This window comes from Glandiceps talaboti, chromosome 18 (assembly GCF_964340395.1).
Source record: "Glandiceps talaboti chromosome 18, keGlaTala1.1, whole genome shotgun sequence".
NCBI lineage: Eukaryota > Metazoa > Hemichordata > Enteropneusta > Spengelidae > Glandiceps > Glandiceps talaboti.
Window position 1 is genome coordinate 2578881 of NC_135566.1, and position 25348 is coordinate 2604228.

General features: G+C 34.8%; 2 protein-coding genes across 2 annotated transcripts in view; one reads left to right on the forward strand and one right to left on the reverse strand.

The window, feature by feature from the left end:
* LOC144448888 (putative RNA-binding protein 19) overlaps positions 1-22126 on the reverse strand; it is an 83511-nt gene extending 61385 nt beyond the window's left edge. Inside the window, exons 1-26 of the mRNA XM_078139230.1 lie at positions 21992-22126; positions 20037-20219; positions 19407-19559; positions 18815-18853; positions 18032-18230; positions 17435-17526; positions 16853-16972; positions 16379-16468; positions 15405-15483; positions 14540-14611; positions 13876-13970; positions 13417-13452; positions 11927-12002; positions 11528-11658; positions 10872-10987; positions 10306-10402; positions 9891-10001; positions 9200-9400; positions 8813-8932; positions 7832-7954; positions 7231-7297; positions 6320-6458; positions 4340-4456; positions 3191-3296; positions 2455-2581; positions 1941-2024 (exon numbers count right to left, since the gene is read on the reverse strand). Of these exons, the coding sequence (XP_077995356.1) occupies positions 1948-2024; positions 2455-2581; positions 3191-3296; positions 4340-4456; positions 6320-6458; positions 7231-7297; positions 7832-7954; positions 8813-8932; positions 9200-9400; positions 9891-10001; positions 10306-10402; positions 10872-10987; positions 11528-11658; positions 11927-12002; positions 13417-13452; positions 13876-13970; positions 14540-14611; positions 15405-15483; positions 16379-16468; positions 16853-16972; positions 17435-17526; positions 18032-18230; positions 18815-18853; positions 19407-19559; positions 20037-20219; positions 21992-22027 (2802 nt within the window). The 5' untranslated portion in view covers positions 22028-22126 and the 3' untranslated portion in view covers positions 1941-1947. The remainder of the gene's footprint in view (positions 1-1940; positions 2025-2454; positions 2582-3190; positions 3297-4339; positions 4457-6319; positions 6459-7230; positions 7298-7831; positions 7955-8812; positions 8933-9199; positions 9401-9890; positions 10002-10305; positions 10403-10871; positions 10988-11527; positions 11659-11926; positions 12003-13416; positions 13453-13875; positions 13971-14539; positions 14612-15404; positions 15484-16378; positions 16469-16852; positions 16973-17434; positions 17527-18031; positions 18231-18814; positions 18854-19406; positions 19560-20036; positions 20220-21991) is intronic.
* A 229-nt stretch (positions 22127-22355) lies between these two features.
* The window catches only part of LOC144448858 (ubiquitin-protein ligase E3B-like), a 36212-nt gene continuing 33219 nt past the window's right edge, over positions 22356-25348 (forward strand). Inside the window, exons 1-2 of the mRNA XM_078139170.1 lie at positions 22356-22472; positions 24297-24418. Coding sequence (XP_077995296.1) covers positions 24305-24418 — 114 coding nt within the window. The 5' untranslated portion in view covers positions 22356-22472; positions 24297-24304. The remainder of the gene's footprint in view (positions 22473-24296; positions 24419-25348) is intronic.

The following is a 25348-nucleotide window of genomic DNA, read 5'->3' on the forward strand; positions in this document are numbered from 1 at the left end:
TCTAACCAAAACGAATTAATCACAGTGCCAAATACTTCTATACAACTATCACATCTCACAACCACCGCACTGTATAATTCTGATACATAAACTTTTGTTCTTACGACTAGAAGCACCTATCACATTTTAATGCAGGTGAACTTTGATACAACTCTATTAAGTCAGTGTAGTTGCCAAAGGATAATCAAGGTGAAATGGAATAGATTCTCTTTCTATGCGACAGGAAATGTACACCATGTATATTTCAGGAGATCGGTAAGCGGAAAACTTGGTGATAAATAATGGAAGTTACGGAATCAGAGTACAGACAGTACTACCGCAAGGACTCCCTTATTTCAAGATGGTTTGGAAGGATAAAACATACTGAACACAAACTTGTAGTCTTGACAGGACTATCACTACAGATTGAGAAGAATTTGTGTTGCTGTGTTTTTCTTATTCACAGAATGATTTGGATGTAAAACAGGTTACACGGGAAAGAAATGGTGTTGATATCTAAATCTGAGATACTCATTGTACACTCAAATCAAATTCTTGTTGCTTTTATTCTGTTATTTAACGGATGGTTTGTACAATAAACAGTCTAAAATGAAAGCATCACTGCTGATATCTACCTCTAAGACAATTATTACAAACTGAAATGAAATTGACACAGAGCTACTAAAACGACCCGGGGAACGCTCATAAATGTTGAAATGAACGTTGTGTCATTTGTACCTTGGCCTGTAACACGAGATAAAACATGATGCAGAAATTGATGATAAGCAGCGAAATAGGCGATCAGATGTGAGAAAAGTGTACTCTAGGTGGATTACGATATTTCTGCTTGGGTGGGCACATCATTGGCAACATAGCCCTTATCTACAACTACACAGTCATTTGTATTACTGCAAGAGATTTCACAAGAATTGAGTATGACATGAACACTAGACTTTGAGCACCTTTTCAGCTATTTATGCAGTTAACTATACGCATGGAGTAATTGAACAATCGTTCTCAAGAATTCACCGAAATGTACACACAGTAAAACTATCCACCTGCATCATATTCTGTGTATATTTCCCAGCGAAATGAACCCCTGTTTAATTTCATGCATGGATGTCCACATCCTTGGCATTTCATTACATACTACAAAGCTATTTACTAACTAAATTTGCTGACCCTGTTAAGGAAGCAGACGGGGAAAACAAAATAATCCTTCTAAATGATGTTAGATTTAGCGCTGATATCATCTAAGGGTCATTTATCTGACATTATTGCACACTTTGCCCACAACCAATGCTCAACACTGTTGCCAACATGCAATAAAATAACCTTGGCTTTCGGAATATAAATTATGACTCTCGCCATCAAAATTTATGTTCACCAATAAAGAATAATAAATAGGGTGTGTGACAATGAATAGGGTGAAATTACTACCAGCAGCATTGCTGAATGTCCCCTTTGAGACTGTGTGATACGTCATCAATGATTCTTTCAAAATCACCCATTAATCATACCTTTCCTGGCATTTTATGACTCGATCTTTCAAATTCTATGGTGCTTTGATATACTGCCCTCTAGTGGTCATGCTCCTGATGTCTTCAAATTTACAATAAAGCAGTAAATATGACAAGCGCCCTCATTGTATGACATCAATATGTCAATCATTCACATCATGCTCAAGTCACATTACTGATCCTATTAATACTGCCCTCAATGACTACGGTACCACACCTTTTGTTTTTTTTGTCAGGAAAGTTTTTGTATCAACTGCACAATTCCTAAAACGGTTAATATCTGTCTCACCAATAATGCCTCCCTTTCTGCATCGTGGGAGACACTTTGCAAAACATAGCTTTTATCTTAGACATACAAAGACCTGAAAATCAGTATGGAGATATAAATACACTTGCTAAAGTTACTTATTGGAAGTAATTAAGTATATTTCCATAACTTACTTTTCTGTTAGCTTTCATTCTTCTCACTGGCTTTCAGTAAATCATCCATGATGGTAGATTTCTTAAATTTCTTAGCTGGTCCACCTGAAAAACAAATATGGCTGACTTTACACAAAACAATCCACAGAGACAATAATACACAACAGCAGGTCTTACTTTGCCACAGAATATCAAATACAATATATATATATATATATATCCAGTATCATGGTAGTCAGGGTGATTGCTTCCATGTACGTCTTTTCACGATCCTCACCTGCTGAAACCATTTGTTAAAGTTCACTTCGCCTATATTCCTTCCAAGCTATCAAGTAATTTGACTTAAAAATGTAAGCCCATAAAACAGAGATCGTGGGTTGTACCTATTATATTTTAGACAATACAAACATACATAGAATGGCAAATTATTCAAAAGTTTGTTGAGGGGAGGATTCTATGACTTCAGCAAACAACTAATAGTAAGCTACATCTAGGAATACTGGATCTCTGGAGTGACATGGTAGGGTATACATACCATCATGGAAGTGAGCGGCTGTCTTTTTCCGGAGTGCCTCTATGCTATCATCATCCGTGTCAGCCCATTCCAATACAAGTCTTCTTCCATACAAATGAGTACTGTGACAAAGTGCATTGAAGGCTCTCTGTTGAAATGAACAAATTACAGTTATCAACCAAAAGATTCCTATATATATCTCTTAACAAATTCCATACCATGCAATTTTACAAATAGAAATGTTTGTTTAGCTAGATTTTTAACACTACTATATTTTATTTTAGGATTGCCAGATCTCTGTGGTAATATTCACTTGGTTTTGGAAACCAGCATCTTGTGACTGCAAGGAGATAAGTTTTGATAAACATCTCTATAACTCCTGGTAAATGGAAATGGATGAATCCCTCCTTCAACATGTTAAGATGGAAAGGTCTTCTAAAGTCCTAATGAGATAGTTCTCCAAGTCAAACTGTCTCGTTTTTCTACATATATTAAACTGAAGTTTATATATATAATAAATATATTCTACTCATTGTACAACAGCTTCCTGTGATGAGTAATGTTTTTACTTTGGTTGTTCACTGATAAAAGTTAACTTCATCATAACTGTCACAAAGTTTGGAACATTTGTGAGAAGTTTGAAATCTGTTTATTTTATTTCTTACCATAGCATCTAGTTTTGTAATGAAATCTGATTGGTTTATTTCCTACCTTAACATCTAGTTTTGTAATGAAATCTGATTGGTTTATTTCTTACCTTAGCATCTGGTTTTGTAATGAAATCCACAAATCCAAAACCTCTATGCGTACCAGTACCAGCTGCTTTCTTAGGAAGACGTATTGATTTAATTTCACCAAATACACTGTGACAAGATAAGATCAAAAATATCAACATACTGAACACAACGATATAGGTTATACTAGTATTCACTTACAATATCTATGACATCATGTTTTGAGTTTGAAGTGTAACTCTAACATGTGAACAAAACTGTTGCCATGATCAGTGAGTTTTACACAGTGAATTGATTATTTTACATCATCACTTCGTAATACACTATAACAGAACCCCCATGATGCATAAGTGCCAATGTGGCATACTCTACTGCTGTATTTCAGTAAGACAAACTGCACCAGAAAACATTGCAAGGATAAGTGCAGTAAGACAATTTGCACCAGAAAACATTGCAAGGATAAGTGCAGTAAGACAATTTGCACCAGAAAACATTGCAAGGACAAGTGCAGTAAGACAAATTGCAGCAGAAAACATTGCAAGTACAAGTGCAGTAAGACAACCTGCAGCAGAAAACATTGCAAGGACAAGTGCAGTAAGACAAACTGCAGCAGAAAACAATGCAAGGACAAGTGCAGTATGACAAACTGCAGCAGAAAAGATTGCAAGGACAAGTGCAGTAAGACAAACTGCAGCAGAAAACAATGCAAGGACAAGTACAGTAAGACAAACTGCAGCAGAAAAGATTGCAAGGACAAGTGCAGTAAGACAAATTGCAGCAGAAAACATTGCAAGGACAAATGCAGTAAGACAAACTGCAGCAGAAAACATTGCAAGCACAAATGCAGTAAGACAACTGCAGCAGAAAACATTGCAAGGACAAGTGCAGTAAGACAAATTGCAGCAGAAAACATTGCAAGCACAAGTGCAAATATCCCATGGGCACTCAAGTATCACAGGGTTCTCTTATGTTTATGAAAACAACAAAGTTTGTGAAAACAAAAAAAACACATAACTACATGTTCACACACACACACACACACACACACACACACACACACACACACACGTAGAGCAGGAAATTTGGGAGTGTCTGGGGGTTTAACTAACTGTTGATAGAAAGAATAAATTCCTATATTGATCTCAACATTGTATTTGAAGATTATTATTTACCTGAAAAGTTCACGTATTTCTTTCTTTGTAGCTTCAAATGGTAAATTTCTTACAAGTATCTTGGTTGTCTTCTGTTTCTTGGTAACTTGTTTCTTCTTTGCACTCTTTGGTTTTACTCTGAAAAACGGTACAAATTACAAATGATATCACATATACACATAGTAAGGTATACAAACAGTATCTAGAACTGAATTCTCTGTATAGCATCGTCAACTATTTTTTACTTGTAAAATTTCATAACATTTTGAAAATTTCATAAATTGATTTGGTGTGGTATAAATGTTATTGCCAGTGCATTGCTAAATTTTAATTAGTTAAATACAGTCATTTATCAAATTATGCATATCTGACAAGTTCAGGTTACAATCACTGGAAAGTTTTGGATCTAATGATAGTATCTTGTTTATTTCCTGTATTTTGTTGTCTATTGACAGACATATGTTATATCAGGTTTGACTGCAGTAACTATACGTTATTTTCACAATATCAACCAAATATGCCAAATGTCATTTCTGTCAAAAAGTCTTCAATCACACCATGGAATATAGAATAAATAAGTACAAGTCTTTGGCTAAAATATGTAATTTGATGTTATTCCCCACTATTTTTCTTTGTTCACCCAAGGAAAATATGAGTGACCTAAGGGACCTTTGTCACTACAAGTCACTAGCCTCGTAGTGACAACCCTTAGGTCATGAGTATTTTCATGTTGAATGAAAAAAAATATTGGAGAACAACATAGTTATACCAGTGCCAATAATACCAAAAGAAAAATTGTGGAAAGTAATGGCAATTTTGAATGTTTGAATTTTATTTCAAATACAGCAGAACCAGTGATGTAGACACGCGTTGTCATGATGTAGAATGACCAGGGTATATATTCCATATTTTATGTCCAAATCGGCTAGTGCATGGTATAATTGTTTTTGTACTTATTTGGCACAGATGTGTATACACCATTACTCTTTAGATCTGTAAGAACTGTCTTTACTAGTACATAGGTTCCTGATTATTAGTATTTGTGTACATGTATTCATATCCATAGTGTATAATCATACATGATCATTTACATGTAAGTGACATCACTTGTCATCAAAACTATGGAAAAGTACAGAAATATGACAAATTTGACACTGATGTGTAACAATAATATGGAATCCACAGACTTACTGTACAGTAGCTCTGTTACTAAGTTTATGGAATCGTTAGATTTACTGTACAGTAGCTCTGTTACTAAGTTTATGGAATCGTTAGATTTACTGTACAGTAGCTCTGTTACTAAGTTTATGGAATCGTTAGACTTACTGTACAGTAGCTCTGTTACTAAGTTTATGGAATCGTTAGATTTACTGTACAGTAGCTCTGTTACTAAGTTTATGGAATCGTTAGACTTACTGTACAGTAGCTCTGTTACTAAGTTTATGGAATCCACAGACTTACTGTACAGTAGCTCTGTTACTAAGTTTATGGAATCCACAGACTTACTGTACAGTAGCTCTGTTACTAAGTTTATGGAATCCACAGACTTACTGTACAGTAGCTCTGTTACTAAGTTTATGGAATCGTTAGATTTACTGTACAGTAGCTCTGTTACTAAGTTTATGGAATCGTTAGACTTACTGTACAGTAGCTCTGTTACTAAGTTTATGGAATCGTTAGATTTACTGTACAGTAGCTCTGTTACTAAGTTTATGGAATCGTTAGACTTACTGTACAGTAGCTCTGTTACTAAGTTTATGGAATCGTTAGACTTACTGTACAGTAGCTCTGTTACTAAGTTTATGGAATCCACAGACTTACTGTACAGTAGCTCTGTTACTAAGTTTATGGAATCCACAGACTTACTGTACAGTAGCTCTGTTACTAAGTTTATGGAATCGTTAGACTTACTGTACAGTAGCTCTGTTACTAAGTTTATGGAATCCACAGACTTACTGTACAGTAGCTCTGTTACTAAGTTTATGGAATCGTTAGACTTACTGTACAGTAGCTCTATTACTAAGTTTCAGTTCTAATTGGTGTTCATCCACAGTACAATGCTGTAATTCTTTCATAGCTTTTTGTGCATCTTCTCTTCTTCTGTATTCCACAAATCCATACCCCATAGATAAATACTGACCTGTAGAGAGTAGATAAATAGATAAATACTGACTTGCACAGTGTCGATAAATAGAAAAATACTGACCTAAATATTAAACATGTATATGGTCAAGTTAACTTATGAAATATGGCAATATATATATATGATATATATGATGGCAATATTGATGTATCATGATTCTCTCCATTGCAGGCATTGGAGAGATATTCCCTACTGATTTTTTGTCATCACTTTTTATGCTTGTTTATGTGGGACAGTCAGACTCAAGCCTGATTCAAACAATAAATAAATCATTTGACTGATCTATGCTGTATAAATTACTAGAGGTCCAATTCCTATGAACTCATACCATTGCCCCCCCCCCCCCTCCTCCCCCCAACCCTTCTGATTGCTTAGCATGAAGAATATATATAAATATAGTGTAAATATAAGTAGGTAAAACATATACCTGAGTTTCCTATAAATTTTACTTGGCTTCCAAAAAACAAACATCTAGTGCAAGGTATAGTAATGTATGCAAGTTGTTCTATGTTTCCCTTCTGTTAGTGGAGTTCCCCACTAAGATTATGGTACATGGTTTAAACATCAAAACAAAATTTATGAGATTTTCCATCTCTGTTTCTATCTCTGGCACGTTGATTTTGACAAGAAGCCTTACCAGTGTTCTCAAGTCATAGTCAAATCACAGTGATGGCTTCATTGGGTAGGTATTTACTGACAATGAATGGTAGAACTGTTGTCAGATCTAAATGCAAGCATAGTTAATACTACATTCCATCCTAGGTCTTACCTGGCTGTTTGATATCTTTTTTCTTTGAAATAGATACATTCCGAAGTGGTCCACAAATTGAAAATTTCTGAAAGTAGAACAGGAAGTGTTAAAACTCAGAATGAACATGTATTCAGACATCTGCATGCACACAATATATACTTTTGGTCTACTTTGTCAGTATGAAAAATTACATTGCCACTCCTACCACATCCCAAACATACATTCCTCCCACATACACCCATCCACACACACATGCATACATGCACCAATAACCACGCACACATTCACACACACACACACACACACACACACACACACACACACACACACACACACACACACACACACACAGGCACGTATGCACGTATGCACGCATGCACATACATACATACATACATACATACATACATACATACATACATACATACATACATACATACATACATACATACATACATACATACATACATACATACATACATACATACATACATACATACAGACATGCATACAGACATGGACACACACACACACACTGACACACACACACAGACATGGACACAGACACACACAGACACACACACACACCTACTATATAATATGATATGAATGCTATCACCTCTTTCAGTGTATCTTCTCTAGTTTCAAAGTTGATATTTTTGACAAATAACGTACAACCTTCTTCTGGTTCATCATCTGACTCATCAGATATTTCCATATCACTTTCTTTGGCTTTGGTCTCCTTCAAAATTTTATAGCAATAGATAACACAGAGTGATGTTAATGTGGATTGACAAATGCTGACATACTAACTCACAGATGTACAGAAAGACAGTCAGACAAACAGACAGACAAACAGACAGACAGACAGATGGATGAACACATGGACACAGACAGACAGACAGATGGATGGATGGATGGATGAACACATGGACACACAGACAGACAGACATACAGACAGACAGACAGACAGACAGATGGATGGATGAACACATGGACACACACACAGACATACAGACAAACAGACAGACAGACAGATGGATGAACACATGGACACAGACAGACAGACAGATGGATGGATGGATGGATGAACACATGGACACACAGACAGACAGACATACAGACAGACAGACAGACAGACAGATGGATGGATGAACACATGGACACACAGACAGACAGACAGACAGAGGGATGGATGAACACATGGACACACACACAGACAGACAGACAAACATACAGACATACAGACATATGGAAAGGACTTCAATCAGACTTATGGACAGACATGTGTAGACAGACTATGAGCACCTTCCCAGGACAAACAAGACATCGAAACATTGATTTTAGTAATTTACATCTCATATGTTCATTATACAACAAAAACCTATATACTTCAATGTATAGAGAGATGTATTTGATTGTGCTAGTGAGTAAACCTCTGAAGGTAAAACTGTCACCCAAGAGTTTGCCATTGTATGATTTTTCTAAACTGGTCTCTATTATGAGAGATGTAAGTAAGAAAACATTAGAAATGATACAATAGATAATGCCAGTAACTTCCAGATGACATATTTTATTTTCTGTAAATTATAACTTTTACCTGTGTCTGTTCTTCATCCTCTCCTTCTTGTTCTTGGTCTGGTTTCTTCTTCCGTTCTACAGCAGCAGTAGTAAAGACACCAACTGGTGCCCACTCCAGATACAATGGAACATGCTGAAACTAGACAATCACACATCTCGTATCATAGTCTCTACTTTGTCACTTTGATTCTAAACTTTAAAATATAGTTGTTGACATCAGTCCACAAATTTCACTAACCCAAACCTCCACATATTTCACTAGAAATTCTTATTTTGTACTACAAATTCGACAATACATCATGAAATACTCTCCTCTGGGTATGCTCACGATTGGCTCACTTTCTGAGTGGCAAGCTGGCATCACTTTGTTCTACAAATTCAACAATATCTATTATGAAATACTCACCTTTGTGTATGCTAATTTTCTGAATGCCAACTTCGCTTCATTTTGCTCTAAGAATTCAACAATAGCTGTAGCACCAGCTGATGGAAGTAAAACTCTTCCTAACTGACCAAATTTGGAGAAAACTTTTCGAAGCTCTTCTGGCTTTGTACTGGCTGGTAAGTTTTTCACCAAAATTACTGTGTTACTTCTTTGGGCTGCAGCCTACAAAAAATATGTAAATATTACAAATATATAGAAAAAACAAAACAGAGAAGTATATAAAATAGTTGAAAAAACACAAACAGACAGTGCCAGAAATAATCAGATAGGATAAATATGTTTCATTGTTGAGAATTTATTTTTCAAAGTGTGTTGATATCTATCAAGAATTTAAGAGCAACATCCGACATTTGAAGTGATATGTTTATCATAAAACAGAAATTCAATTTAAAATCTACAAAGTAGAATACTGATTTTTGGTTATTTTGTTTGAAAACTAAAATAGTGCCTGGAATGGCTTTTTTTGGTGCACAAACAATGCACTAGCCCAGTAATTTGCAAAAATACCAGGTACTTTGGGAGCTCCTTGAAGGATGTGAATGGAACAATTTTCTAGTTGTTGAAAATATCTAGTAGGTTTTAATAAATAAAAGCATGTATGTAGATCAATTCGAGTGAATACTGGCTTTAAAGAACAGTATGTATAACTTACCTGACTGAATGCATCTAAACTGACGTGATTGTCCACCAGGAATTGTCTTGTCTCTGATACAATCTGTGTTTCTCCTAAAGCCATCCTGACGGCAAGGCTGTTTGCTGTCTCCTGTAACATACAATCTTACTATTTATAATTTTATCACTAAATGTCTGCAATAATGGTCATCCTTGTCTGCCATGTTAAGATAAGGAGTTGTCTCAGATTTCAAAACTAGCTATAATATGGAATGACTTATTTTTGGTTTCAAATTTTTTGTAATGAAGGATATAATTCAATAAATTAAACACTGACCTTTGTATACATGTACATTGCAGTGTTCATTGGAACTTGGTAATCACAGTGTGTCTTGTCTAGTATTATGAAATTGGATACAGGTATGCAAATGAGTTGTAAGAAGCTACCCACTTACCGTGTCTAAAACTTCACTCTTAGAAGTGTTGTATTTTTCAGCCATTGCATCAGCTACAGCGTTAGCACCAATAAATAAAGTGTTCCAATTGTGAGAACTGCAGAATCAAATAAAAATAAATAAAAGACAATTTATTAGAAAATTGAGTTAGAATCTTATTAAATTACTTAAGTTATATAATGACTTATGATGACTATGAAAGATAAGAACTGGGTTCAAGAGGATCAAAATATTTTTAAAAGTTCAGACAACATCAGAGGACGAGTTCTTACACGTAAATGGGTAAAAAGAAACTGAAGAAATAAAAGTCTGAAATCTTATATTTTTTGTATCTCTTGCTGATAAAGTCAACATCACTATTCTGTTTTAGAAAAGGACAAAAGGTATCATTTTCAACAAGAGTATGACATTTTCTCTCAGCATCTAAAATTTTTAATTTGTTACTATTTACTCTCATGACACTACTAGAAGTAAACGTACAGTTGAAACCAGAACTAGTCTTTGGAAAGTGACAAGTTTTGTGAAGGATGTTGCCATGACAACACAAGATATTAGAATGCCAGTACCTTCCACTCAATGCCTTGTCTTTAGCCTTCTTCTGTTTCTTGTAAGACGTTTCATCACCAGCTACAGTTTCCTCACTCTTCTTCTCTTTGGATGGTAAGATATGTAACATTCTCCCCTACACAGACAAACCATGTCATGTGGTCAGATGGTATGATTCTTAAGATGTTATTCTAAATGCTCACTTTCTCAACTCTTTTCAACTCTAAGTATTACAATTTATATTTATAAATATCAGTGAGTACTTGGATCGGTGCTGCAGGCAATATTGAACCATTATTGCTAATATCTATGCAAGTGAGTGCAAGAGTATTCTATGTACACAAAATCATGTGAATGCACTACTGCTTTTCTAACTAAAATTTTGCTGTTTTGAGTAATCATAATTCTCTGATGATAGCAGGACCCAACAACATGCCATTGTAGTTTACTTGGGGTAAATTTACACTTATGCTTTCACTCGTTTTCTACTGTTCTTTCTTACACTATGCTCATGGTATAGTATGGCTGCACAAATACATGCAAATACATGCAAATACTGCGCACTGGCACTAACAGATCATGGGTTTTATTACATGCTGTAACTATAACTGTTAAAGGCCTACCTGAAATACAGATCCATCTAACTCAGTGTATGCCGTAACTGTTAAAGGCCTACCTGAAATACAGATCCATCTAACTCAGTGTATGCTGTAACTGCATGTTCTGGCATCATGAAAGTGACAAACGCAAATCCCTTAGTCTTCTTTGTGAGTGAATCGATTGGAATGTAGACTTCAGTTAATGGACCTAAAATGAAATAACATTACTATAAATATCATTTCTATTTGAGAAATAATCTGTATTTCCTTGTGAGCCCTGTCAATAGTTCATTTTACATTGCACACTTCTTACTGATGTGTAGTGTAGTGGGTTGGGGTGGGAGTAGGGATTTAGATCAAATGAAACCATTTCAAGAATTGTTAAAAAACTGACAGTATGTTACATGTAAAGAAAAAGGGTTGAAACTCTTTCTTCACATCTCCACTTTTTCAGACATTAAGAAATCTAACATTACCATATTTGTTGAACAGCTGATCCAAGTCTTCTTCTGTACATACATAGGCTAGATTCCTGACAAATAATCTGCCACTCTAGGAAAGAAAATAACATCATTGTCAATGAAAAAAATATTTTGTTATATCTTAATGTTTTCAGAGGGAAAGGTTAGAAATAGAATTCTGAAGTTGGATAAATTGCTCATTGTGAAATAGCACCTCACATGTCCAGAGGTAATAGAATTCTGCAACCCCCCCCTCTCCCCCACCCCAGAACCCATTGAATATACAACTGTACATTAGAGATAGATCCCTCTCTTGTATATCAATGCCCACTGTAATTAGAATCTAGTGTGGTGAATTCAATCTCACACAAAAATAGAAACCAATTATAAAACACCACAATAGAATCAAGAAAAGTAATAGAATCCAGTGTAAGGAAAAGAACCCCATATGAATAATAGAAACGCATATGCCGACAGAACCAACCAAGATAAGTGAGAACTTGTATGGCAAAATATAGAGATGATGTATGGCAAAATATAGAGATGATGTATGGCAAAATATAGAGATGATGTATGGCAAAATATAGAGATGATGTATGGCAAAATATAGAAATGATGTAAGGCAAAATATAGATGTATGGCAAAATGTAGAGATGATGTAAGGGAAAATATAGAGATGATGTATGGCAAAATATAGAGATGATGTATGGCAAAATATAGAGATGATGTATGGCAAAATATAGAGATGTATGGCAAAATATAGAGATGATGTATGGCAAAACATAGAGATGATGTATGGCAAAACATAGAGATGATGTATGGCAAAATATAGAGATGATGTATGGCAAAACATAGAGATGATGTATGGCAAAATATAGAGATGATGTATGGCAAAATATAGAGATGATGTATGGCAAAATATAGAGATGATGTATGACAAAATATAGAAATGATGTATGGCAAAATATAGAGATGATGTATGGCAAAATACAGGGATGATGTACGGCAAAATATCTGAAAACCGTGTGATAATAGTATGGCCATCTGATATCAACATATACAATTTGTCAAAGTAAAAAGTTGAAGGGATGATGAAAAAAAACATATTATACCAAGTACAAACCAAATTATTTTCTTTGAACAGAAAATATGGATTATATACCCTAGTTGTTCTGCATAGTGACTACATCACTGGTCATGCAGTGTTCATACACAAGTCAAAATTTTCCAAATGGATATTATTTTTCACGATTTTTCATAATTTATGCTTGAGGTATAATTATATAATAGTTATTTCCCAATATTTTTCTTCATGTAGCAGGAAATTACTTGTAACCTATTTTGGTTTCTTACTTCCCGTCCGGTGACTCAGAGTGACAAGGTCCCTTAGGTCACTCATATTTTCCTTGACTGAACAAAGGAAACTGTTTGGGGTTAATAATATAATCATATTTTAAATCCTTTGATTATTCAAGATGCAGTGCATCAAGTCGATCATTATTTACCTCTCCTATAAGTTCATCTTCATTTTCTTCTGCTAGCTGTATGTAGGGATAAGACAAAAGATAGAAGTGAACATTTCCAAGTTTAGTACTTCAAAAGCCTTGTCTTGACAAAAAAAAGTGACATTTTTGCTTGAGGTCATAAATTCAGTGTTTATTGAAAACTGTAGGTAGACTAGACAGCAGCAATAAATTCCTCTGACATTCGATAGATAATTTGTTTGATTTATTGTGTTGACTTATCATAAACTGTTTTACATTTTGTTTCTAACCTCAAACATTATCTGAAATGTGAAGTCTACAAGATATGATACGTACTTTATGTCACACATCAGCAAATTCAACTATTAGGAATACATTACAAACATACTATACACATCAATACGACACCCTTCTGGATACTTTTTTTTTTTTTTTTTTTTACAATATTCTGTGATAAGGGGCAAATGATTAATTGTTTACCTTCTTCATCCAAGGCCTATCATCTCCTGTCTTCATTTTACTAGCATCGACGCCCGTTGCCGTCTTGTCTCGTATCAATTCTATGCATCGCCCCTCTGTGCGCAGCCGAAAAAAAAGAGAACGCTGACTTGGGAGACTTTATCGGCCAAGTGATTGCAACAGATACAGTATCAAGATTGCTTATCTGTCTTTGTGTTGGCCTTGGGAGTCTGATGATGATATGCAAATATGCACAGTAGCTTGAGGCTAGGACTAGAATTCATTTGTAATCTATATCATGGCTGGCTTCATAATCACTAATTACTGTTATCTGTCTGTCTACAGGTCCCTGTGGGTTTTCAACCCTTGGTGTCTATTTTATACTGTCTGTGCTTTGACAGCTGTACATCCTCCAAGCCAATTTCTCAAGATTTACTTAATTGTCAAATTCGATTATTTTTGCCTAAAAATAGCCCATAACTTGCCAACCGGGTATTTTTTATTCTTTTTAAAGCTTCTCTCTCAAATCTAATGCTGAATTATTTTTGATGAGGATGAGATGTTTTGAAAAACCTCATTTTATTTTTCCTGATCTATATTTTCATTCCATTTGCTATTCATAAGGACACACTTGTCATACATATTTCAATTCTCTTTTAAATTTGAATAATTCTATTAAGCTTACTCATAAAATCCTTATGTCTCTTCATTGCTTCTTTCAAATCTTCCTCTGAGATGAATTCTACAAATGCTGAGCCTGGTTACAATAAAAATATAAATCACAGTATTATTTACATTCATACGGTACTCAATTTATTATAGAGGTATAGTTCATATCATGTGGGATAGAGGTCATATCATACAGGATAAGAGTAATATCATACGATGAAAGGGTCATATCAAACGGGATAAGTGTCATATTGTATGGTGAAAGGGTAATATCATTTGTGGTGTCATATCATATGGGGTAGAGGTCATATCGTATGGTGAAAGGGTAATATCATTTGTGGTGTCATATCATATGAGGTAGAGGTCATATCGTATAGTGAAAGGGTAATATCATTTGTGGTGTCATATCATATGGGGTAGAGGTCATATCGTATGGTGAAAGGGTCATATCATTTGTGGTGTCATATCATATGGGGTAGAGGTCATATCGTATGGTGAAAGGGTCATATCATTTGTGGTGTCATATCATATGGGGTAGAGGTCATATCGTATGGTGAAAGGGTCATATCATTTGTGGTGTCATATCATATGAGGTAGAGGTCAGATCGTATGGGATAAGGGTCATAACATATGGAGTATAGCATTATATCATATGGGGATGGGCCATGTTTTTGTGGTAGGGGTCATATGTTATGGGTAGAGGTCAGATCATATGGGAGAGTCACGTCATAGTCATATTCTATAGGGTAGGGTATAATGCGTACTACGAGTCATCTTAGCATATTTCACATACGAGTGTTTTAATGGCTTTAGTACATTATATCTATCACTTTTATACTGTACAGAGTAAAATTGTGTATTTTACAGTCCATCACACTCACCCAACTTCTTTCCATGTTTATTCTTTGGTATTCTTACAGCAGTCAGTTCTATAGGGGCCATAAATTCACGAACATCTTTCTGTGTGGAGTATAAAATGAAGAACCATCAAGATGTTTGGTGACACATGTCAAGAAGGACTATTCTACTACTACCCTGACAGCCTTTATAAGTGCATATGATTAAAGCATTCACATTCCACCCTCTATCCTACCAGGTCCCCAATTACACAGTTGTGTGGATTGAGGCAAAGTCGTGCTTCAAATGTTGCCCAAGGACTTTAGCCACTCAGAAACAAATGGCAGCAATGGGGTTCGAACCTGCAACCTGCAGATTCCAAGCCGGCCACTCTAACCATTCACCCATCATGACTCCAAGATCATGCAATGTCATGGACAAATTCTTGACCACACCACAAGTGTCATCACATATAGGTAGCTTTCCAAAAACTTTGAACAGGGAGTACATGGAAAACAAACCAAGCCTGTAAGGTATGCTGTGATGGAGTGCCCTCACACATCGGTCAACCCCTCTCACTGTCTGACAGAGCAGGATGGTGAGGGCAGAGTGACGTAATGTATCTTACAGTATAAAACAAACCCTACTGTAGTGAAAGTCAACAAATTCCAATATCTATATCATATATTCTTATTTTTTGCAAAAATATTCACAAAACATGTTCTTACATTTAGTATGACTGAATAAAAGTACAATTAATTCCTAAGAGTGCAAGAGATCTCTTTACTTGAGCACAAACATGTTATGAGCAAATTCAAATAACTGGATGTCCTGTGGTAGAATGTAACCTTGTTCAACTACTAGCTAACCCTTTAGTTTGTTTTGTGTTGTACAAGTAGGATATTTTATTTGGTAGATTACACTGAAAGACCGTCTTTTTTGTATTTAAAAGATTTTTTATTGGAGTAAAAAAAATTCAGGTTTTTACAGTATCTGGATAACTGAAAGACTGTCTTACCTTTTGTGCACTAAATGGTATTCCTTTCATTTTAACAACAAATTCTCCTTTTGTAAATGTCTTCCTGTCATTGTCTTCACTCTTGTTTTTCTGTGGAAAGCAAGACATGTTTGCATCAAATACTGTCACATTATGTCTTGAAATATCACATACTTCAAAATCCCAACTCATTTTTGGTCAATATACACAAATAGATGATTTTGAAACATGAATTCTTCTACTCAGCTACAATGAATATCCCACAATAATTCTTTCATTCTGCCTCACATCACACATTGTTCTACATATCATTATCAATTTTACTTATTTCGTAATCGTCATAGTAATCATCACTTTTCATTTTAATCCCATAATTAAATATTCTACACTTTTTTTTTCATGTACACATCAATTCATAAGTGAAACACATCCATAGCTTGAGTTGACCAGGTGCCGAAATACACACTGCCCTCTACAGGTAAATGTTGTACATACTTTCTTTTTCTTTTTCTTCTGTTTCTTTGCTTCTTCTTTCTTAGGTGAATCAATTTGTTCATCTTCTCCAGACTCGGAATCATCTTCTAATTTTGATTTTACAACTTTTGACTTCAAGTACTAAAAGAAAGAGATTAAAAACATTTCTATAGAACATCAAAAAGATAACAAAGACAAGCGTTCTGTCATAATTTTCATCACATTTCAAAAATTCAAAATACTCAAAACATTTCTAGATATTTTTAAGTTTATTTTTAAATGTTTAACCAACATATTTGAACTACCATTTGAAGACATTTATAAATGAATAGAATGGTTTCCATTTAGCTTTTTGCCTAAATTCTTAAAAGATTTTGGACAGACAGTGCAGTCAAATACATAGTATTTCCAATGGTGCTTATTCATATTCTGTTTTTATACATTATGTTTTACAAGGTAACAATATCATGTGAAAACTTGATCATCTTCCTATCTATGTGATACTTTACAATTTAAACTTTTAAATTTTGCATACTGGAATCAAAATTGGGCTAAATAAATGAATCTAGCAATTATATAACAAACAAGTTATCACAGACTCACATCCATGTCAGTCATAGCTGATTTATGAGCAGCTTTAGGGGCTGTATCTTCTACCTCTGTATTTTTGGTTTCTTGGTCTTCTTTACTGACATCTACAGATATAGAGAGAACAACTTACATTACACTCAAAATATAAAAACTTAAATAAAGTGAATTGTTTTCTTGGGTCAGGGCAAGCTTGTAAACCAATCGATCAAAATGGCAACTGACAATCTGCAGTAAAAGTAAATATATAGGAAAAAACAACATTGAATGTATGATTAATATTCTGACATGGTCTTTCATATTTGCAATCTGGAACTGTATGTCTAAAGCAAAGCCTGGAATCTACAACAAAATCACATGGTTATATGCATTAGCAAACACTACTTGTATAAAATCCTTCTGGGAAGACAGTGTCCATTCAGATGTGACATGATATGTTGACACATTTACATACTTTTACATACGATGATACCATGCACATATTTACATTATTTATTTTATGTATGACCAGTGCGGACAAAATTGAGATTTATTGAGAAATACCCAATACAAGATATCATCTTCATCAATTATCAAATTATTATAAAACTAAAGACAATTTTCAACAATCACCAAAAATCTCTTCTTCCTCTTCAGAATCATCTTCTCCATCATCTTCAAATTTGATTTCCTTGCTTTTTGTCTTCTTCTTTTGTACAATGGCTGTTTTTACAGTGTCTTCTTTCACAGAGGCATCATTACTCCATGCTTGTACTAAGTTTCTCTTTTTATGTGTGTCTAGAAACTCCTGAAATTCTGGATCATCTTCAAGCTGACAAAAGAAGACATCAAAACTGACAATAAATTTGTGAAAGAGGTGTGTAAAATACATTTATGCTGCTCTAACTATAACTGGAATATTATTTGTATTTGTATGATTTCCTATATTGACGATAATGCTTGATGTCCTGAATAGCCCAAAGCACAGGTAGACTTGAGTGTGTACAGCTGTACACATTTCATACAATGGCATATGATATATATGTTGAAATTTTGGATCCATATCCACAGAGTGCGTCTAATTGTTGGCATATGATGAATGTTATACATCATAAAACTGTTCTTATCAAACCATGGTATGTAATACAATACAAGTCTCTGCTGTTCTAGCATGCTGTGTCAAGTTTCTTTACCTGTTTGTAACAGGTTCCGTTCATCCACAGCAATGTCGGCAGTTGTATTTGTGTGTATCCATTTTGGTGATGTGATTGCAGTCTGCAGTATTGTATTGGAACCCAACTCAAGTGAGACATTTTCTGTCCATAAAATCATGTGACTTCACTGCTACAGAATAAGATGGTGCAGCACCATAAATAATTGTGCCTTCAAACAACATATTATTATTTATTCTATTACCTCTTCAAGAATTGCAGGTTTCTTCTTCTTTTCTTTTTTCTGAAATCAAAATGATATTTTTAATTTCAAAGTGACAAATTCTTAAAACGTTCTCGTTCTCACACAAGTGCTGTCCATATTATAGTTCATCATAAATAAATCATTCAAATTGTTGTTTTTCCCTCCTGATTAAAAGTTTAAATATTTTGTATAAAATTTCCTAAACTCCTTCCTACTTTAGATACACAAGAAAAACATTTATTGTCATGATCTTTTTGGCAAAATAGTATAGTGTGCTAACTTTTAAACTGAAATTTTATCACCAAATAAAATTTGTAAAGATTAATCTTGTGATTCCTATCTAAATTCAATCTAATATAAACTCGACTATAAATCAAGAATTTTTTCAAATGTTGGCCTGAAAATTTTGTATGTCAGGGGCTAAAATTTTGAAAATGGAGAACAAATTTGTTTGATTGCATTTCTCTGAAAACAATATGGTCTACTAAAGATGAAAGAATTATCTTTTGCAGTAATTTCTATCCATGAGAAAATCTCAATGTTTTCACTGACACAAAAATCATTTGTCTGAAAAATTCTCAATAATTCTCACCTGTGTTTTATCTGTGGCACTGTCAGTTTTGTGTATTCCTTTCATTTCTTTGGCTTTCTCTTTGTTTATCTGTTCCTGTACTTTTTGTCTCTGTGAGTACTTACTCCACGGTCTGGCTATCTTGTCATCAGTTAGACTTTTAGCTATTTCAACCTGTTGAAAGAAACCAACCCAGTACATATTATTTTCCGGTGAATCATTTTGAAATTATATGAAGTTTGCAAATAAATATTGGACAATAACATAATATACCAGCGCCAGTAATATTGAAGAAAAATCTATGAAAGTACTGGCAATTTTGTACATTTTGAACACAGCAAAACCAGTCATGTAGACATGCATTGTCATGACGTAGAATGACCAGAGTATATATATTTTCCATATTTTTTATTCAACTTGGCTCTTGTATGGCATAATAAGGATAGAGCTATCCATTCAGTCCACCTCTGACCCTCGGGGAGCTTCATTTCTTGAGCATACTGATACCCAAACAGCCTTACTGCAAGGATACCATTGAATCGCTTCACAATAGCCTGGTCTCGCTGGATATCCACCCGACCGCGTTGAACAGAGACACTGTGCTTGGCTAACAGCTGGGATTAAACTATACACGTTAGTACATATACAAACCTGTATTTTTGAACTATCTATAAAACTATTGTTGTAAAACTTAAGAGCTGCCACGGCTTGGTCCTGTGTCTTGTAGCCAATAAAACCAAATTGTCTAAAAACTCCATTATTTGTGTATTTCAGCTGTACATCAGTCACTTCACCTTGAGATGAAAACAGATTCTGAAACCTTTCTTCTTTGAACTACAGAAATAAATTATAAAATTGTTATCTGTATATACTCACATATATGTAAATACAAATATTATAGCGTCATTTTCTTAATTTAGCTGAGTTAGACTAACCAACTATTAGTTAGTCCACTATGGTCTTTATCATGTACCCAGTGTTACTTCCTATGTGAGTCACACATCAAACCCATGCAATAATTTCCATCTCACGCCCAGCCACACTTTGCCCATATATGGCAAGTGGCATGCTCATCAATATCTGTTTGCTCAGTGATCTGGTTTTGATATTTTCATGCATTGTATAATGTTTCACTATAGTGTGCCCTCTAAGCCAATTTGACACGCCACTGACGCACACAATTTCTAGTGACGCACCAACATTTAGTGTTCCTCTATCTCTTACTATGTGGTGACTCACAAGAAATCCCAGTTTTTTATCATTTTGACTCACAACAACGAAATTTGGCTATCATTAGAGGGCACACTTTTTCACTATCAATTTATGTGTTTATGTGATTCAAATGATGTTCCCATGCCAGTTTACTGTTACATAGGTTATAGCTGGTATGTTAAACCTTTGAAGCTTGGACATGGGTTTTGCATACCTCAGTGGTATATGGCTTGCGGATCGGGCCCTTCCACTGTACGTTACCTCGGTTCACAAAACCTATATCCATACTGTAAGGATTAATATGTCTGTAATGTACTATCAGTACTAATTCAGATACTTTAACCATCACTAGCAAATGGAAGAACTAAAACCAGGCGGTGGCTGGTATTGCATAATGATTCCATAACATGTACCGTATATACTGATATGAAAGTATAAACATGATATATGTCATGGAAACTCCTAGCCTAAGGTATATTGCAATCAGCTGAGTCAGCAACACAAGAAGTCAATTTCAATGTCATTGAAGACATGCATAGAAATGTAAAGTATGAATATATACTCAAAGTACAATGCCCCAACCATCATCCTCATTCATCATTGACGTTGTCATCTTTATCGTCGTTGACGTCATCGTCACCACCACCACTACTACTACCACCACCACCACCACCACCACCACCACCACCACCACCACCACCATCATAATCACCCTCATTCATCACCACCACAACCATCATCAACATCATCATCATCATCATCATCATCATCATCATCATCATCATCAATCACTACCACACACACATTTTGACACAATTGGAAAAATATAAACTATTTTCTTTACTCTTCCTCTTTTTGATTTGTCTCAGATCTCCTTAGCTGTATCAAGTGCCTATGTTGACTACAACCACGATATTGTTACTATCGCTATCCACATATCACCCTTGAAATCTGAACATTAATTATGTCAAATATAATACTATGTTTAATCATCATGGAAACACTAAGATTCATACACAAGTTCTCTTCTTCCACTTTTGATTAAGAAACAGACATGTTTCAAACAAATCACTTGTCCTTCTTCAGTGTCTAACTGGATCTGACAGAATGATCCAAATTACTGGAGTGGAGGTGTTGAGTAACCAGAGGTGTGAAAATGTTAGCAGCAATATATGTAAATTCAGGTGTGAAATTACTTGTCAGTTATATACATCTAACTGTCCACCTTCTGTGATGATGTCACAGTAGATTGGTGGGATGTCATATTTTCCTATATTGGTATCAAAATTCAAAGACAACAATACAGCATTATGATTACAGGAAAATATGATGTGTGTGATTTGCTCCGTTTTGGTTGGACCATGTGCGTGTTTAGGCTAACATTGTGAACTTACCCCCTTCGGTAGGTTTTTAACGATTATTCTGCTCATCGTTATCTGCTAGTTGCTGACGTAAATCCTAAATAACAAGAATATCAAAATAAAAACACCACGGCACGTTTTTACACGTGCAATCGAGTTTTGGTGAATTAAGGCCCTTTAAGTCTTTTAACAATATCAATTTCCGGTTTGGATTTCTTTAAAATATTCAGTATAAAATAAAACAGATGACGGCAACCTAGTGTTTTCCTCCAAAAAAATGTATGCTCTCTTGGGCCCTACAATTTGCTTTATACAATTTTATACCATGGAATAAAATAGTTTCAAAAGAGTATTATTTAATCACCTAGGGAGTCAATTAAAGTACATCCAAAATGGCGAGCTGTCGAGTAGGATGCCTTTACCGAAGATGTCTATTTACAATTTTGACGTAAACTTTCGTAGAAATTGACAGACTTTCTTCAAAACTATAAATCTAAACTTTGTGATCAAACAGGTGAGCTGATATTCTCATGTTGATTTAAATTACGTCAAATATTTATCACGATAAGTGGCAAAAGTTCATTCTTCTATCTCATCCGAGAGATCGTGAGTCGAACCGACGCTGTGCTCAGGTGGTCGCACAAAATAGTGACAGTGCTAGTGGGATCGTGTGAGTTATTGTGATCATTTTCAACGTCGCCTAAAATGTCACACTTGTGGTGAATAATTATAACGATATAATGCCGTGTTCGTACTTCGTAATTAAAAATTATTTGCAATCTGATGCCCTCCTTGGCAGTACACTCATTGTTTGTAGTCCGACAAGGAATCGTGTGGCGATCTCTTCCTCAGTTCCTGGACTGTTCGCCCAGCCCTTCCTGAATGCACGGTTTGCTCCGTACATACTACGTTAGACAGTAGACGTTGCTACCGGGACGTGTACTCTGTATATTCCTCAGTGTACATTTGAATACAAAATCATCATCGGTAACCTTATGTAGTAAATATATTATGCAATCAAAATGTAATGTCAAGAAATAAGTACATGCATGGATGTATTAGGATACATCCATGGTACATGTAAGATTCTTCCAAATCTTCTCAGTGGAACCCAGTACATGTAGTGAATTTTACTGTGGTATTTAGCAGTGAGTCTAAATTCTAATGAAGTTATTTTTCTTCCATATTTATAAATATTGCATTACATTAAAAAAGTTTCCAAGATACATACATCATTACATTGTGAAAGTCATATGCATGTAATGTTTAGACGTTCAGACCTAAAGCCAAAGATAACACATATTCCATACATTATGAAGTGAAATGTAGAAAGCAAACTGCATTGAAATTGACGGATGTTGCCAGTTCACAATCAGTGCTTGAATTCCTACATGTACAAATATAACCTTTATACCATTTCTATTTCCTGTTATTTCTTGTAAATATTCATAACCAAGAAACCTCATGTACTTTTTTTCAGAAATTATTGATTTATTTCATCAAGATCAACAATGTTAATTGTTATAAATGTAATATTTAGTGTACATATACAGTGTATCCTAAGATAAGCACTATAAATGGTATCCTGTTTACATCACAAGTTAGTAAGAAGGCAAAGCCTTCTTACTGACTGGGTATAACCGGTGCTCCTTAATGCCATCAACAACAGCTGATTAATGTTGGTCTGAAAATTATATGCTCAAACAGATTGGTTTGAACAAATGCACTCAAACTGATGGGTTGCAATGGGGAGGGATAATGTTACGTCAGCCCATGGAGGTAGAAGGATATAAGATTCTATCTCCATGGTCAGCCTAATTTGAATGTCAATGTGGATGTGTCCTCATTGAGATGAGCACAAGAATGACATGACATATAGTGAATATTATAAAAATATCTACGAAAACAGGCATGCTGATTACTGCCATTGGGGGATAAATTAGGTTGCTGTTCATAGTAATTAGAAGCAGTCAGTGAGACAGCAAAACAAAGGCACAGATCATAGTGTAAACAGGATATACAAAAGTAGAAAGTTAATTATGTTATCTGATGTGTTTGTATGTCTTTGACAAAGAATTTCGTAATACCTTACAAACAGTGTACAGACGTTGATAACACATGCAAGCTAACTGAAACATTTTAATCAGTTTTCCTTGTCTAATATGAATTTGGATATTATGCATGTGAATGATGTTGATATATAGAACCAATGAGATTGAATGTGTAGAATTGTTACTGAAGACACAGAAAACACTGTGTGAGGGGAAAAAGTTACTTTCATTGCCTACCTTACTTTTGTGGTAATAATAATAGTTGAACTCATGATTTACACTTACAGGTTTCAAAATGTTCAGCAAAGTTGACTCAAAGAAGAAGAATGATTTTCTTGACAAACAAAAAGCAGCACGTGAAGAGAGGGCACATCAGAAGAATAAGGAGGATGCTTCAATCAAAATACAGGTATACCATTAATTATACTTATCAGCTGTTTCTTTTGTAGATAATTACAATATTTAACTTTTAGCAACCCATGTCTTGTGAGAATGGCTAGTGTAACCATGAGTTAAATTGCGTCTCCTATAGTAACCGCATGGACTTAATCTTCAGTTTTGCTATGACACCATTTGCACAAGTTTCAAATTGCAAAATGTTGACTAGATCAATTATGTTATTTCATTCAAATGAGTTACTAAGCTAAATTATTCATGATCAAAGTATAACATCCTCCAATGCAATGAGGTTAATTGATACTAAGTAAGCCTTGTGACATGTATGTAACACTGAGGATCACTGTAAGAGATGTAACTTACATCTAGACTTACAACTTGATAAATCTTTCTCAACATTACCTCTGCGTGTATAGAGCAGTAAGACAGTATTGAACTACCGTAAGACATTTGATTATTTTTATTAACCTTCTGTATGAATATTTCAGTCTGCCCTTGTGAATTCCAAATATGTTAATTTAGAGTAACTTAAGTGTTCTCCTCAGGCCTTTACATTAGTCTTGCTGCTAGACGTTCGGGCTTTCTTTCGATACTATAAGCGAACGAAGTTCGCAGTGAGGGCTTGCCCGAACATACTCGATAGCGATGGTCGGTCGTGTGTCGTATTGTATCGGAAGAACATCCGAGGTGTAGCAGATAGACTAGCCTTTACATGTGATGGGTTCTAACCTGTAATTTCTTTAAAATATCTCAATAACTGATTAATATAATTGTATTATTTTGTTATAATACAAATTTCTGATAACTCTATCATTAATTTCAGTGGAAAACAGTGGTATTTTCATAAATGGCTGTTTGCTGATTTTATTCGTATTGTGTAAGCTTAGGAATTCTTCTTTTTTGCATACATGTTTAATATACGAATATGTAGTTATTGTCTACA